Source organism: Vicugna pacos, chromosome 12 (genome assembly GCF_048564905.1).
Source record: "Vicugna pacos chromosome 12, VicPac4, whole genome shotgun sequence".
Lineage (NCBI taxonomy): Eukaryota > Metazoa > Chordata > Mammalia > Artiodactyla > Camelidae > Vicugna > Vicugna pacos.
The window spans coordinates 27,355,693-27,371,983 of record NC_132998.1 but is presented as its reverse complement, the minus strand read 5'-3'; the positions used below and the strand labels follow the sequence as shown (position 1 = coordinate 27,371,983).

At 46.1% G+C, this 16,291-nt stretch overlaps 1 protein-coding gene across 2 annotated transcripts in view; it reads right to left on the bottom strand.

Annotated features, from left to right (window-relative positions):
• NUAK1 (NUAK family kinase 1) overlaps window positions 1-16,291 on the bottom strand; it is a 67,739-nt gene that overhangs the window by 25,929 nt on the left and 25,519 nt on the right. For both annotated transcript variants that reach the window (XM_015240633.3, XM_072973071.1), the window contains exon 2: window positions 10,121-10,241. In XM_015240633.3, the coding sequence (XP_015096119.2) occupies window positions 10,121-10,241 (121 nt within the window). The remainder of the gene's footprint in view (window positions 1-10,120; window positions 10,242-16,291) is intronic.

Below are 16,291 nucleotides of genomic sequence, written 5' to 3'. Positions count from 1 at the left end.
CCATCAGAATTCTCTTCATGCCTCTGCCTCCTGCCAACTTCATCTCCTAAATTAGTTCCAGGATGCTGCCACCCCTTCCGTGGTGTTGCCTCCCCACGTGGCAGCATTTTAATTACTTTCCTAAAACCTCCGACAGAAGTACCATGCCACTCCTCAGGGGTGCTCTTCTATTAAAGTTCAGGAGGACACTCCTAGAAAGTCTCTTTATTTTTCATTTCAGAAATGGAGTGATCTTTCCTTTGCAAGAAATGTTTGCAGCCTAATGAGGTCATTTAGTCAATACAAGATTCATTCTTCAAGAGTTCCCTCCCCAGAACTAAATTTCAAACACCTCATGGGCTCACAGCTTCATAAAATAGTCCTCTAATCCCTTATGTCTGAAAGCCCAGGGCAGTGAGAGTGAGAAAGTTAAACTTGACTGGCAGCTTTCCCATCGTCAATGAGTTGGTCAAAGTTGACTCAATGTGTTTCCTGGTTTGGACAATGAAAGGCTCTTTAGTTCCCTAACTGTCTTTTCTTAAACCAGAACTCTTTCTGGATGTTGGTTGGCATAGCCAAGGAGAACTGTAGCCAACCAGGCCACCCACTGCCAGCAGTGGACTCCACAGAAGGCAAAGGAAAAGAAAGAAAGTATATAAGCTACCAGAGGAAGAGGGGGTGCAAAAGGCGAGCCGAGACCCATTCATTAGTGTTTGGGAAGATCAATATCAAATGCTGGGAGGGCAGAGGACACGGCCAGGATGGAGGAGTTGTGTGGGAGAAGGAATCAGGGCACCATGTTGGACCAATCATTGGCCTCCACCATCCTCCACAGTGAACTTTTGAAAAAAAGCACGTTCCCCCAATGTGGGCAGCGAAGGGGTAGAAATCCCACCCTCCGTGAAGACAGCCTTAGTCTCCCTCTCCTGAAAAGCCCGCAGCGGGGCTTTGCTGCAGTTTCACCCCACCCTTATCACTTTGGGTGGAAAAGCCAGACTTGTGGTTATCACACCTCTGGTTCTAGCCACTGTTTGACCCACCAGGTACAGCTCAGGACTATCTCACCAGCCCTAAATTCTAGTCTGCTTCACTGGGCAACAGGGTGCAGAGCTTAAGAGCTTGACTCCCGGAGCCAGGCTACCTGGGTTCAAATCCAGGTTTTGCCGTTTACCCAGCTGAGTGACCCTGGCCAGTTACTTAAACTTTCTGTTGCCTGTTTCTTCATCTGTGAAAATGAAGCTTCTATCCCACACTGTGAGAATTACCCCAGTGCACAGTAGTAAGCACACGTGTTAGTGTCAGCTGTTATTGTCAGGCAGCAAGTCTTCATTTAAGAAAGAAGAACAAACGAAGAAGCAGCCTGGGTCAAATTCAGAATTAGTATGGATATGTGTTGGCAGAACCCACAGTTGAGATTGCATTTGTGCCCTTGAGGGATGGGAGGGTGTGGGGGCGCGGAAGAGAGAGTGAACTACACCGAAGGGCTCAGCAAAGCCAGAGGTGGAGGCAAGCCTGGCTCTCTTAACAAAGGAGCATTCTTCAGTCCCCAGTGGTGTTCTTGAGCGTGGATGTCAAACTCAGAGCCGTACCTACCAGATGAACTCACTGTCAGAAATCAAGGGAGAGGGCAGAGCACAAATTCCCAAATCAAAAAAAAAAATCCCAGGCTCTGAAAGTTAGAAGTTACAGTTCATCGAGTCCAATCCCCCTTTCAGTCTCCAAAGCCCCTCTGAAGGGTACAGTCATTGTAAAGACCCCATTCCTACACTCCAGGAGCCTTCCTAGATGCATGCTGTTGACGGCCTTGGCAAATTAACAGAGCCATCCCACTTCATTTCAAAGGACCCTATGTGACATGGTAATACAGTTCTCTTTCCCTTTTCTTTCCTTTAAAAATTACCTTCAAGTACAAGTGGTATTATTTGAGGCACTGGAAAATATTGAATTCCAGGAAACCCAAGAGGGTGAGGCAGGACAGCCAGGGAGTAGCATTCATTTTCAGTTGTTTTATTTCTAATCTCCAGCCTCTAGAAAAATGACTTGGGTGTAATCAAATGAAAACAATGGAAATAATACACTTGAAGGTCAAATAGCTAACTTCATAGGAAGCTCATTAGAAACGTGACTGGACGGATTCACATTGCAAGAGCTCGTTCGCATGATTATAAGTGAACCCTCTGGTGCTGTGTGATTAGCAGAGGCGGGGGCCTTTGTTTGGATCCAGTCGGAAGAGACTTCATGTGGAACTTGGGAATCTGGCAGCAGAGGGAGTGTGTTAAAATGCTCAGCGATTCGCCATGGGTTCAAAAGAGTAAACACAAGCATAATACACCGCTTTGCCAAGTTCAACAAACTGTTTCAAGGGGCTCTGAGTCCCTGATGAGGGCAGCAACCAAATGGCCAAGGAAGGAAACCCAAGCCCGGAGGTATCGCCCACGGCTCACTGGTGACGGCTGCCAGACACACGTTGTTCTCTGGAATTAACTGTTGACAAATGATCAGACCAAGACAAGATTCTAAAGCAGGACTCATTTCCTCTCGGTTGGGGGATTAGGCCCATCTTTCTCAGTCTGGTCAATTAAATTGAAGTCCCCAGGGCTGAGACCCAGGCGTCAGCATTTTTTCTTATAAACACCCCATGAGATTCTGACGTGCATCCAGAGTTCAGAATCACTGGAATGGGCAATCTGGCCTCAATCTTCTCTTCTTCTACCTCCCGATAGAAGTTTCTACTCCAGCCAGAAAGGACCTCTCAGGTCCCTAACATCACATCAGGAATAGTCAATGTGGTTTATTGAGCACGTACCCGGGACGATGCTTAGCCATGTTATTCATTATCTTGTTTAATCCTCACAACCTTATCTATAAAGTAGTTGGCTATTGGTCCCATTTTAGAGCTAAGGGAACTGAGCCTCAGAGAGTTTGTCACTAGCCCAAGGTTACACGGTAGCAACTGGCAAAGCAACTGACTCATTCAAATCTAAGCCCATTTGGACAGTAAGTACAAACTCGTCCTGCTAGAACACTACCTGGAGCGTAGATGCTCACTACATTTTTGTAAAATGGATGAATGACTAAGCAAATGAATGAGAACAGTGGGTAGTATTAGTGACCCACAGACCCTGTTAGATCAATTCAGCTGTCCCCTGTCTTCAAAGGGGTCTAAATCGGGATCTGCTTGCTGCCTGAAAACCCTGGATTAAGGCACTTGAGCCAGAGAAGAAAAATGTGTGACTGCCTCCCCTGTTAAGTGTTTCCAAATCACTGATGCTCGCAATGCAGCCCTGTTTTGGCTTTTAACCTACTGAGCAGGGGTTTTTCTAATATGGTGGTTCTCAAACTTGAGAGTTCATCAGAGCTGCCTGGAGGGCTGGTTATTACAGAGAACACTTGGCCCACCCCCAGGGTTTCTGGCTCAGTGGGTCTAGGGAGGGGCCCAGTGATGCTGATGCAGCTGACTGGGTCCTGGGTCCCCCTCCGAGAACCGTGCTCAAATGCATTATGACGTAGTTGATTGGGTCCTGCCATCCCCAAGGGGCTCTCTTCCTGGGGCAGCAATAGTTTCTGACTCCAGGATCTCAGCTGGGTTCTATGGAAGCATCCTGCACCCGCCCCACTGCCTCTGGCCAAAAGCTGGGAGGGAGGAGAAAGCAGGGATGGCTTGTCAAAATAGTGATGTTCATCAAGAGGCAAGAATTATATCCCTTTCCAGAAAGAACTATCGGAATTTCAGGAGGTAAAGGTAGCTTGAAAAAGCATATTGTAATGCATGCTTCTAGGAAGATGGGAAGAGCTTTGAACTGATAGTAAACTCATCCAAAATGTCTTCATGATAGGAATTCAGAGAATTTTCTAGAATGCAGACTATTTGACATCTTCTCATGAACAGCAGGTTTAAGGCTCGTGGAGCTAGGGCATGTGACTCACATGATTATTCAGAGAGACACATTTGCTTGCTATTTTGTTTCTGAAGTTTGAGAAATGCTCCCAAAGGCAAGAGATCACAGCTGACAAATGTCAAACTGCTTTCCTACTTTGTTCCAGAAAGCCAGGCTCACCCTTACCTGAGATGAGGATGTGATGAAAGGCTGGCCAGTTCCGGCATATCACAACACAAAGGGCCAAGAAAGAGATGTAATCTTGCAGGGCCAAGAAGAGAGATTTCCAGGAACAAAAAAAAAAAAAAAGGAGTATAAAAGTGAAGGCACCAGCCCAATCTCCCCACGCCCCACCTTTTCGCATTTACGTGCCAGACTGTTACCAGATGGGGTGCTGTTTCCCTAAAGTGCTGTGCAGCAAGATGCCTGTTCGTGGTTTTGCAGATTGAGTCTCCTAGGCTTTCAAAGGGGAAATGCGGGTGAGACAATGCGCCTTTGATGTTTGAGCTTGGGTCCTGAAATCAGAACCCCAGGCAAAAACTGTTTTTATCTCTTCCATCCGAGGCAACCAAGTTGAAAGCTCTGGCGGGCACTTCCTTCTCAGCTGTTCTTTCCATATTGTCAATCACCTCCCTGCTGAGAGGATGGAATTCCTTTGACTGGAAACAGGGGTCCATCTCGAGATGGTGCCAGAGATTTCTTCCTTCCTCTTCTCTCTTCATTAGGTTACCCTTAGTCTCACGCTAGAGGGTGTATGTCTATTCTCTTTTACTGACTTAGCATTCAAAGCCAGTTTGGATTGTGTTTACACAGAGTTGACAAATTTGAGGGTCAATCACCTTCACCTACAGGTCAACAGGAGAGTAACCCCAGGGTCTGGATGGAGAAAGAAATATTCGAAAGGAATTATTTTTGAGATTTGGTGAACAGAAGCAATGATTCAGTGAAGTCACAGATTTTATGAGCCTGCGGGTATTATGAGTAACATACAAATAACTTAACACGTCCATGAACTGCAACTTAGAAAATACTTGACCTATAAGTTTACCGGATGGGAGGCCCCAAACTTCTTCCTGAGATGTATGCAGAACTGTCTTCTAAAATACCCACCAAGGTGGGATTTAATGCTCTCACATATTTAAGACAGTGACCTGTAAGAAGGCCAGGAATTCTCTGTATCACAGGGTCTAGGACAATGCTTGCCCCAGTTAGAGGTCACCGCAGACACCAACCGACCTGCTCAGTTAACAGGAGCACCGGCTGCAGAGAGTCACTGACTGAGTTAGACTCTCAGATCCACCGCTGCTTAGTAGTTGGTGTAACCCTGGATAATGCACTTCAGCTCTAAGCTGAATTTTCCTTTCCATAACATAGGGATGTTAACAATTAGTACTTCATGGATATAAAGATTAAATGAGATAATAACGTGCACATATCCTAGCACAGGGGAAACATTCAATAACTTCTAGCTATTATTAGGATTATTTTCAAGTGTCTTAAATTTAAATTTTAAAATGTTACTTCTCTCCTCAAAACCAGTGACTTTCCTCTATTCCTGTTATAAAATCCACACTCTCTCCTTTAGCCAATATGGTCAAAACCTGGCCCTCTCCAATTTCCACTCTCCTGCCACCCTATCGGGTCCCTCAGCCTCACAGGCCCTTTGTCACTTCTACCAAAACAAGCTGTTTTCCTCCTCTGAGCATTCGCACATACTCTTCCCTCTGCCTGGAATAAAGGACTCCTCACTCCATTCAGGTCTTAGCTCAAAAGTCACTTATCTGTTCACTTGCCTACTCACTGAATGTCAGCAACATGAGCCCAGAGTTTGTCTTATTCATCTTTGCCCTCCTAGCGCCTAGAACAGGACCTGGCACATAGTTGGTACTTAACTAGTGGGTTTTTTAAATGAGTGAATTAGTTTTTCTCTGAAACTAGCTATTTCACTATCCCCAGATTACACAGTCCAAACTGGTGACTTCCCCTCATGAAAGCCCAAAGGTCCGAAGCATAACAGGGTTAGGTGCATCACTGATTTGTCATGTTGCTGCTGCTGCAGTGTGTGTGTGTGTTTGTGTGTGTGTGTGTTTAAGTCACAAAGGTCCTTGTTGAAGAAGAAATTGTAAACTTCATTTGGTTAAAGTCCAGTCACTTAAATGCCTGGGCATTGATTTTTCACCAAGCAAATTAATACACTTCTGCACCAAGACTCCTGCTTGGCTTGTCAAACAATCAACCAGCTTCCAGAGAGAAGGTTCCCCTTACAAAATGGGTAAGAAGACCTATGTGCCAGGGCCACCAACTAGCCAGCATAAGCTGAATGTACCTAAAAAAAATCGTATGTTGAGGTCCTAACACCTAGTTCCTCAGAATGTAGCTCAATTTGAAGATAGGGTCTTTAAAGAGGCAATTAAGTTAAAATGAGGTCATTAGGCTGGACTATAATCCAATATGACCAGTATCCTAAGGAGGAGAAATGTGGACACAGGCACATACAGAAGACACAGGGAGGAGACGCCATCTACAAGCCAAGGAGAGATGCCGTATTTTTATTTATTTATTTACTTTGGGAGGGGGGAGGTAATTAGGGTTTTATTTATTTTTAATTGTGGTGCTGGGGATTGAACCCAGGACCTTGTGCATGCTAGGCATGCCCTTTACCAAGGCCCCACCCAAGGAGAGAGGCTTAGAAGAAACCAACGCTACTGACACCTTGGCCTTGGACTTCGCCTCCAAAACGGAGACAAAATAAATTCCTATTGTTTAAGCCAACCAGTCTGTGGTAGCAGCCCTAGCAAACTAACACACCTAGTGAGTCACTAACCCTCCAGAGCCTCAGTTTCCACAACTACAAAATGGGAACACCTGGCCTGCCCACCTCCCGTGTGTGCTGTAGGGATCAAATGAGACTAAAGGTGGGAGACCTTTGTAAATGACAGAGTTCTACACGTGACGTTAGGATGTCTAACTTCACTCCGGAAGTGGCATCTTGGGGTCCTGGGTAGTGAAGCAGATAAGAGTCATAAGACCTGGCGATTGTGGGGTCCCAGTTAAAGGTGTAAGAGCTGAAACAGTGCCTTGGTCACTGCCTGTTCCCAATCCCAGAGGACGGGAGGCGAGCTGCCCTCCTCCACAGTTATTTAGTAGATGTGGAAGACAACTTGCGTGGGAGAAGGGAAAGAGAACAGAAAAGAAACTGGAAATCTCTAAGAATTTGAAAGAAAAAGAGAGCCACATTTAAGTCCCTGGGAATTTTCTGGATTAAAACAATTCCTTTTTATTTGCATGGTACTCTTAAGGCCACAAAACACTTAAAGGTGGTGGGTTTCTTTTTAACCTGTTTGAGGTCAGGAATCCCTCTGAGAGTCTGCTAAAAGCTAAGCATTCACCCCCTACCTAGAAAAAAATAACCCATGAACTTATTAACACATTATACACCAACACAGTTCCATCCTGCAATGACAAAAATGTTCTATATCCACACTGTGCAGTATGGCTGCCACTAGCCCCATGTGGCTGTTGAGCCACTTGAAATGTGGCTAGTGTGACTGAGGAACTGAATTTTTAATGATTTTATTTCAATGAATTTTAATTTAAATATCCAACTGTGGTTAGTGGCTTCTGTATTGGGCAACATAGTTATATACTATTTCAAAGGATTTACAGACCCCTGCAGCACAACCACGAAATACCCTTGTCAATGCACCCAGGTTAAGAACCACTTATGATGATTATGGGGTCTTCATCACAATGACCTTTCTGAGCTAACCAGTACTTGTATCAGCTCATTTAATCCTACTGAGAACCCTAGGTGAGGGGTACAATGCTTATCCCCATTTATAGGTGCAGTAATTGAGGCACTGAAAGGCCCACCATCTTGCCCAGAGTCTCATGTCTGGTGTGAGAACTCAGGCTCTTTCTTGACTCCCAGTTCTAAGGGCTTTATGAACTGAAGCCCAAGCTCTCTCCTGAGGCCTTGGTGGAAATCACTTCTAGTCACCCAAAGAACTTTAATTCATGCTGGTACCCATCTTTAAAGTTATAAGCTAGGGCTTCTCTTCTTGAGCCTCCAGCAAAGGCTGGACTGAGGCCAATTTGTTCTTGATAATAGAATGTTTTCCCATTGAGGGTCACCTCTGGCCTTTCCTTGGGTGGGAGACAAATTCCTGTTCCCCATTCGGCCTGAAGGATTCCCAGGGCCAAAGAGGGCATGATGCTAGTGAGGAAGTCACTCATCAAGTCACTTCTCGATGCCAGACTTCAGTGACCAGACTGACTCCCAAATAAAGCGCTGGATTTACAGTCTCTCTGCCTCCCTGGTAAAGAAGCCTCCTGCTTGAGTGAGGCCAAGAAATCTCAAATACAGCAGTGCTCACAGAGCACATGACCCACACTGGTCCACACTGTGCACAACCACCTTCATGTTTCCAGGGTACTGGGCCACAGAGAGCAAAAACACCCTGAATTTAATACAACTCACTCTCATTCTCTTAGTTGGTATCTTGACTCACTTCTAACTTCTAGAATTTCTCCTCAATTATCAGGCATATTCAGATTTGTTTTTATTAGCCTAGAATTCTACTTTTGCCAAATCTTCCTCAAAAAGACTCCTTCAAGGGCCAGCCTGGATGCCATGTATTTCCATGGAAACTTCTAAGCTTGGGCCACCACGGTCACAGAATGTGTCACTTACAACATATTCTGTTGTATTACAGCAGGTCTATTCCAGCAGGTCCTGGGTGGGGCCTGGGACTCTGCATGTCTAACCATCCCAGTTCATGATGACGCTGCGGCTATAAGCACTGCACTTTGAGACCCACTGCATGAGATGTTTGTGGAATGAATAAAAGACTGACTGAATGAAAATTTCCATTAAAAATCCTATCCCCAAGGGACCCACTAATGAGCTTTGGAAAAATCAAGATAAAAGATATTACCAGCACCTACTTCTCGATGAGGAGCAAAAATAGAAACAGCAGGAAAAAAAGAATAGCCAAACCAGCAGAGAACCAGAAGAAGGAAAACCCGAACTATCAGAAAAATTTTAGAGTTACCATCTGCTTTCCTCTTGGCCTTTGCTATATAACATGACGCTCAGACCAGAAACTTAAAATAGGTTTACTTGTCTGACTCAACCGTATATTAAAAAATATTCTGCAGAAACATTTTGACTCAATAAGCTCAAGACTAGGAATTTTTCATAAGAAAATAATCAGAAATGAATGTAAAAAATGATGTACAAGGAGAGCCACTAAAGCCCTGTTTATAATAACCAGAAATTTGAGACGATTTATATATTTGACAAAAGGAAATAGATTCAATAAATTATGGTATGTCTATAAATGGAATACTATAAAACTTTTTAATATGTCCTTATAGAGGAATATTTATTGACATAGGAAGAGACGCATGGTATAAAAAGTGGGGGAAAAAAATCAAGCTAAAACCAGTATAAACAGTATGGTCTAACTTTGTATAAAAAACATATACAGATATAAAGAATAGATAAAAATATAAATATGCTTAGAGAGCTATTTATCAAACTGAGTGTTAGAACAGAGTTTTTTTTTATTTTAACAGTTATATTTCCATCATTTCTGCCATAAATACATATTGCTTGTGTAATTTTTTTAAAGGATTCTTTTTAATGATAGGCTGTGGGAAGTTTATACTCGCCATTTCTTCCCATGGTGGACCAAAGAGTTGAAGCATGAGCACTTTTACAAGCTTTTCCCTCCCTGCCCTTCTACAAACACCAACAATTTGAACTACATTTGCAAAGCATCTGTCACACCAACAGATCCCTCTTTCTCAGTATTGCTTGGACCTGCTGGAAGCTAATTCCTAACTCAAAGAGGCCAACTTTGAATAACTTATGACCCCACCCCTGAAGCCTCAGCTTTCGGAAATGACACTGACAGTGGATCCACCATTCCTTGGTCACTCAGCAAACTGTCACCTTCCAGAAACCATGGCTGTCTCACATACTGGCTTTCAATAAGGTGGGTTGCTTAGCAACCGCCAAGGAACTGGGAAGACAGAGGAAGGCACCTGGCAGAGCTATTTTATGGCCAAAGTGAGCTGTGCTATACGTGTGTGCTTGCACTCAATGTAACCAAATAAGAGATCACACCCGGCTATTTTTGCATCATGAAGAAAAATACTTGGCTCCTGCCCAGAAGGGCAATTACCTAAAGATCTTGGCAAGCCCCATGGTATGAGAAATGGTAACGGATACGGGGGTGAAAAAAAAAATCACTGACCTTCATAAATACTGATGATATGAGGATGGTTGAGGGATGACATGATCTCAATCTCTCGTCTGATGTGAACCATGTCTTGTTCATCCTTAATTTTGTCCTTACGAATGGATTTTATAGCAACCTATAAAGTCAGGAAATGAAATGTTACTCAGAGAACTAAACAGATGCAAATCAGTCATTGGGAGAGTTTGGAAAATAAATACAGATGTTACATGTTGGCAGAACCGACAATAACCAAAACAAAGCTTTGAAATACCCCGTCACGTCTTTCATTTATAGCAAAAACACCCTTCTCCAGACAACAGAAAACATCAGGTTTTAACAGCCTGGGGTTTGGGATGGTGGGATTTTTTTGTTTTTTTGTTTTGTTTTGTTTTTTTCATAAAGCAGGGGGCTGCTTCATGGGGCCAGATTCATTTACTCTAGGAATCCTGATCTTTTGAAAAAAGAAAAAACGAGAGCTCAGTTTACAGGATGTCGATGACTAAACATAGATAGGTGAAATTAGCATCACTCAGCCCCACTATGCAGCTGCCACAGCAATGGCTAGAAAAAGCTTTATTGCGTGGTTTATCTCGAGACCAGCTCTTGGGTTCCGAGTCGCCGGCCTATGCTGTGCTGATGCCATTGCTCAGAAGCCAAATCCTCCCTACATCCCTCCTTTCACTAAGGTACCTTTGCTAGCACGTGATGTGACGGAAAGGCTCTGCTAGAGAAAAATCAGTCAAACAAGGAAGCAACAGCTAGATCCCCTGCTCAGCCCCAACTGATTCCAAAAGCTCCGTGCCAATGTCGTCTGCAAATCCAAACTGCAGAGAATTGCCAGGGCCAAGACACAGAGCAATTACTCAAAAGAAACACATAAATAAAAAGGCATTAAATGACAATGGGAATCTAATAAGGGAAAAATAGGCTTGCCAATGGATTCATCTCTGCTCATAAACAAGCTGGTTGGTAACTTAATTCGCCTTGGCTCTAAGGAGGGCAAAAACTACTTTGGTGGGGGAGTTATCCACAAGTAACAAGGAAGCCTGCCAAGCAGTCTACTGCCAGCTCTGAAAGCCTGCTTAGTTCCCTCCAAACTGATCCCCTTGTGACCTCAGCTCTCACCTTAGCACCCTTTCCTGGATGACAGGAAGTAAAAACCACCCCTCTGGATTCCCAAGGCTTGAAGTGCTCTGGAGAAAAAAGTCCCTGTTATCAGCAGCCCAGGGCCACACCTCGACTATCACAGGGTCAAGCACAGGCGGCCCGGCAGGAATGCAATCCCATCTGTGAGCATCTGCAACTTCAGACTTGCACCAGATCCCCGTGCAGCACTATACATGGAAATGTTTCTAAACTACCATCTGTCCACCTATGACTCGACAAGAATTGGGAAGTTCTTCTTACTCTTGTTTTTGCTATCTGCTGATGAAATCAACTATCGGGTCCCTGTATTTCTCCTTCACAGAACCTTCCCCGGTTGTCATTAAATCCATATTGGCATCATTCCTTAACTCTGCAGCAGTGGGGCTCTTACTCACTGCTTCGTCTCCAGTGTGTCACACAAGGCCTGGTGTGTGGCTGGCCTGAGAAAACATGGAGTGTGGGCAGGCAGGAAGGTAGATGGAGAGGAAAAGAGAAAAGGCAGGAAGGAAGGCGGAGAGGGGAGGGGTCGATGGTCCTGGGTGATACTGGCCAGACCAAGGAAGTGACAGTGGAATTGGAGCAAAAAGAACAGGAACCACTGCAGTCAAACCACACTGCCAAGGCAGGCACGTCAGGAAGATGACTTAAGACTTCTCTGGCATCCTACCTCCGTGGGCAACAGAGAAATAGAGGAGGCAGATAGGAAACACAGGACGCCCTGCTGTAAGCCCAGGGCCAGGCGGCATCCTCCCTCAGCCTGCGGGTGGACCACGTGGCCGGATGAAAGGAGGCTGCACAGAGATGAATGAGCTTCCAGGCTCAAGGCCCCTTTTCAGGAGGGTGCCAGGCCCCCCAGCTACCCCAGGCCCTCATGACAACCCCATTCAGCACTCAGCAAGAAAAGCCTGCCTTTGCTTACGTCAAATGTAAAGATATGACTGGAAGGCTTTATTTCCTCTGAGTAGGGCCTACGATCCTGGGAGCTTGTTCTTAGAGGGAGCAGACAGTGAACACACACAGGCCGTGGAGGATGTGGGTGGCTCTTGGACCCACTCCTGCATTCCTCCATGAACCAAAGATGGGCAAGGGGAGAGACCACCCCTTTGATTATGCAGCCAGCTGAACTTGGCCTTGGCGAGGTCTTATTGTCAAGTGACAATAGAAATCAATTCTTTTCACCATCGAGGGCTCAGGAGAGGGTGGCAACATTCTTGGGGGGGTAAGAAAATAACCCACTTGTCAGTTCCCCCCCACAGTGGAGCAAGAGGCCAACGGTCCCACGGTGTATCTGCCAGGGGGCTGCTTGCAGCCCAGTCTGAATAGGAAAGCGTCCACATTCTAATAAAACCTCACTCGGCACTGAGGAAACTGAAAGGGCTCCACAAATGTTAATAACCCTGGTGGTTGTCCTTCCACAAAAGCTTCCCTCTTCAGACAATGAATCTTCTATTGAAAATGTAAAAGAGGGCTCATTCTGCCCCCTATTTCAAAGGGATGGTGGGAAGTCAGGAGGAGACAAATGCTAGAAATCACTTAGAACTGGGCAACTGTCAAAGCCAGAGGGAGACATTCAACTCCCAAGAGCGGTGAGATAGCTCGCCCAAGGTCACAGAGCCAATTACTGGCCAACCACAGGAACAATAAGCTAGAAATAACAGCAGGCAATCGTGAGGCACTTAATATGTGGTACAGACACCGTGCTAAGTGCTTTACATACCGTGACCTTACGTCCTTATCACTCAAGATTCAGCTCCATGGTCCCTTAGGGAGGCCCTCCCTGACCCCTCAGGCACATAAGGCCACTCCAGGCCTCATACTCTCTCTATACCGTTCCTGCACCATTTGAAATCATCCTGCTTCTTTGTCTGCTGCATATTCAGCCTGAGGCCAAGTCCAGTTCCCAGTTTGTTTCCATAGGACCCAGAGAGCTGAGAATGGCTGTCACGTTTTTGAAGCGTTATTTTAAAAGGAGAATGAGTTCTACACATGCAACTCCTGTGACATAACACAGGGCCTCCTTTGTGAAGTTGCAGGAAGAACTGAGCCAGCACACAGTGAAGCAGAGTGACATGATGGTTAAGGACATGGCTGTGAGTCCTGGCTAAAGCCACTCAGCAGCTGTGCCACCTTGGGCAGGTTGCATAACCTCCCTGTGCTCCAGTTTCCTCATCTGTCAAGTAGGGAAATACAGTACCTGCCTCATGGGTCCCAGGGAAGATTAAATGGCTCAGAACATGCCAGGCCCACGATAAGTGCTCAATAAATGTCAGAATGTTTCACCCAGAGAGAACACCCCATAAATAGGGCTTTCCTTCCCTCCCTCCATCCTGGGAACACACTTGAGTTCCTCCTGATGGAGACCACATTTGTCCCCCAAGGACATAAAGGGCAGGAGAATCTCTCTCCTGGGTCTTTAAATTGTACTTGCATTGGAAATGTCAGGAAACTCTGAGCAGCTGGGGCCCACATGAGCATTAGGGCTCCTGATTCTGAGACCAGACAGGAGGATGAACAAATGGAACTCCAAAAGCAACCTCAGGACCATTTTCCCCCTCCTGCCTCTGATGGTTGTCAGGTGAACGGGGGATCAAATGTTCCCACTTAGAAACAAAATTCTGACTCAAGATACCCACTTCAGCCTCTCTGGATTTTGATTGTTCGTTCACACACTCAATCCTTTAGAGCTCCCACCAGGTACTAATCACAGGGCCGGGATGGCATGATCCAACATGATCCTGCACCAGACATCAAGGTGGGGGCAGAAATGAGAGGACAAGGACAAGAAGCAAAAATTACACAAATAATTACATCCTTGCCCTTGTTGGCCAAAGGCTACCAAAGAAACACACAGAGATGCCCAATATCGTGGAGAAAGCCTCCTCTCCAGTTTTCCTCAGTCCTCACCTACATCTACAAAGAAAGAGGGAAGGAAAGGACCCAGCAGGAAGGGATTACCAAATGTCTGAAATCAGACACCCTCAAAAAAAACAAAACGGGTCTAACTTGTTCTTGCACGAGTCAGAGAGGTTCCACTCTGCCTTCAAAATGACTGAAGCTGGGAACTCAGGCGTCTGAGCCCAGCATGCTGCACAGCCACTTCCATACGTGTTCCTAAGTCTAGACGGCACCGTGTGCCTTATAAAATGGTCTGCTTTTAAATAAGGCCACCCTACCGTTTAATGATTAAACCTTATGCAGCAGCAGGTCTGGCTGTGGATCTGCGAATTCTGCCCTGCGGTGCCTGCCTGTTTAAGAGGCAAATAGCCCAGTCAATTCCTACTCCTTGTGAAATATAAGAGGCCCAGCCTTCTCTTCTGTGGTGGTGGTTTTTCCTTTTGTGAATAATCACAAAAAAACACCTGCTCTGCAGCCTTCTGGGTGTCCTTTTCACAGTGTGAGTGTTGATAGCTCAGGGATCTGGGCAGGGTTATGGGGAACAAAGCAGTATGATGAAAGTGCACGCTTTTGCTGGCAGGGTGACCTCAAGCAAGCCTGAACCACACAGGTCTCAGTTTCCCCATCTGTAAAGTGGGGTCAACAAGTCCTAACTCTTGGACCGTTGTAAGGAGGGAAAACTATTACACGGTGACTATAACATGGCCTGTCAAAGGGTCCTCGGCCACATATAAGGGGGTGATGAGTCCACAGCACATCATCCCATAGGCCTCTCCCCCCGCCCCATTCCTTCCACACATGCTCCCTTTCCTGGCATTTACACAGAAGCAAGAGCAGGTTAAAATTAATATCCAGCCTTCATGCCTACACAGAGCGGGCCCTGCCTGGCCTGCTTTGGGGAGTGGGGGAAATTCCAGGCAGACTGTGTGTATGTGAGGATCCAACCAAGTGAATCACTGCCCTCTTCCCTCCACAGCCACCTCCCATGATACTCATTTACTGACATACGTCAGCCTGACGAGAGGGTTCCAGAACAATGAGTGCCTCTCAAAGGGGTCCTGAGTGTCTTGCCAAAATGAAGATTCTGAATCCAAAAGTCTCAGGTGGGGCCTGGGACTCTGGCTTTCTAGCAAGCTCCCAAGTGACGCTGAGGATGTCAGTCCAGGGACCATACTTTGAGCAGCAAGATCTTAGCGCTGTCTTTGGCCCTGACATACCAACATTTTTACAGCAGCAGCAATATTCTTCATAACAGTAGCAAATACGCATTATGTGTTAACCAGGTGCCAGTGGACCTTATCTCATTTACTCCTAACTACAACTCCATTGCACAGGGGCACCAAGAAGGTAAATACTGCCCAAAGTCACATAGCTTGTAAAAGATGGAGCCAGGACTTGAATCCAGGTGGGCTAAGCCTAGAGGCTACTGATTCTTGAGGCCACGGATTACAATGGGAGGGACAGCAAACATGGCAGGTGACAGAATCTCTCAAAGGATCCCAAACAGTCTCCAAAGCCCAGTGTGACAGGCCTCCTCCCAGCAGATGAGTCATTTACAGGGTCACATGTGAGTCCCAGAAGGCAGGACTGGGGGACTGAGCAGCAGGGAAGAAACAGGGCCATAAACACAGCATTAGCATCACTTAGTGAGAACAAGTCTACGTTCTAATCCCAGCTTTCAACAGGAGCTGGCAGCTTCCCCGCCATTCACAAGGTGTGATCTCACACCCGGCCACGTTCCACAGGAGCTGCAGGGCACTGAGTCAGAGGCGGCTCAGGGATCTTTTCTTAACCGAGGGGCCCGGAGGCCACTTGCAGTGGGAATGGTTAGCCAAGTCAAGATGGAAGCCAGTGTAAGGGTTCCTGCTCTTGTCTGGTTGGCTGACAGTCAGAGTTCAAGCGAGGCAAGGCACAGCTCCAAATGGGACCCACAGGTCTAAAGCTCCCCAGAACCACCAAAAGGCTTTCACTCAGAAAGGCTGTACCCGGCCACCACCACGGTGATGCCAGCCAGGAGACCACCTTGCAGCCAAAGCCCCTAATCTGTTAAATGATGCCCAGCCCTTTGTGAGAAGTCTGGCCAACTCAGGACAACATTCTAGCAAGTTGCCACGATGTAACGAGCCCCACAGGGACCCAAGCCAG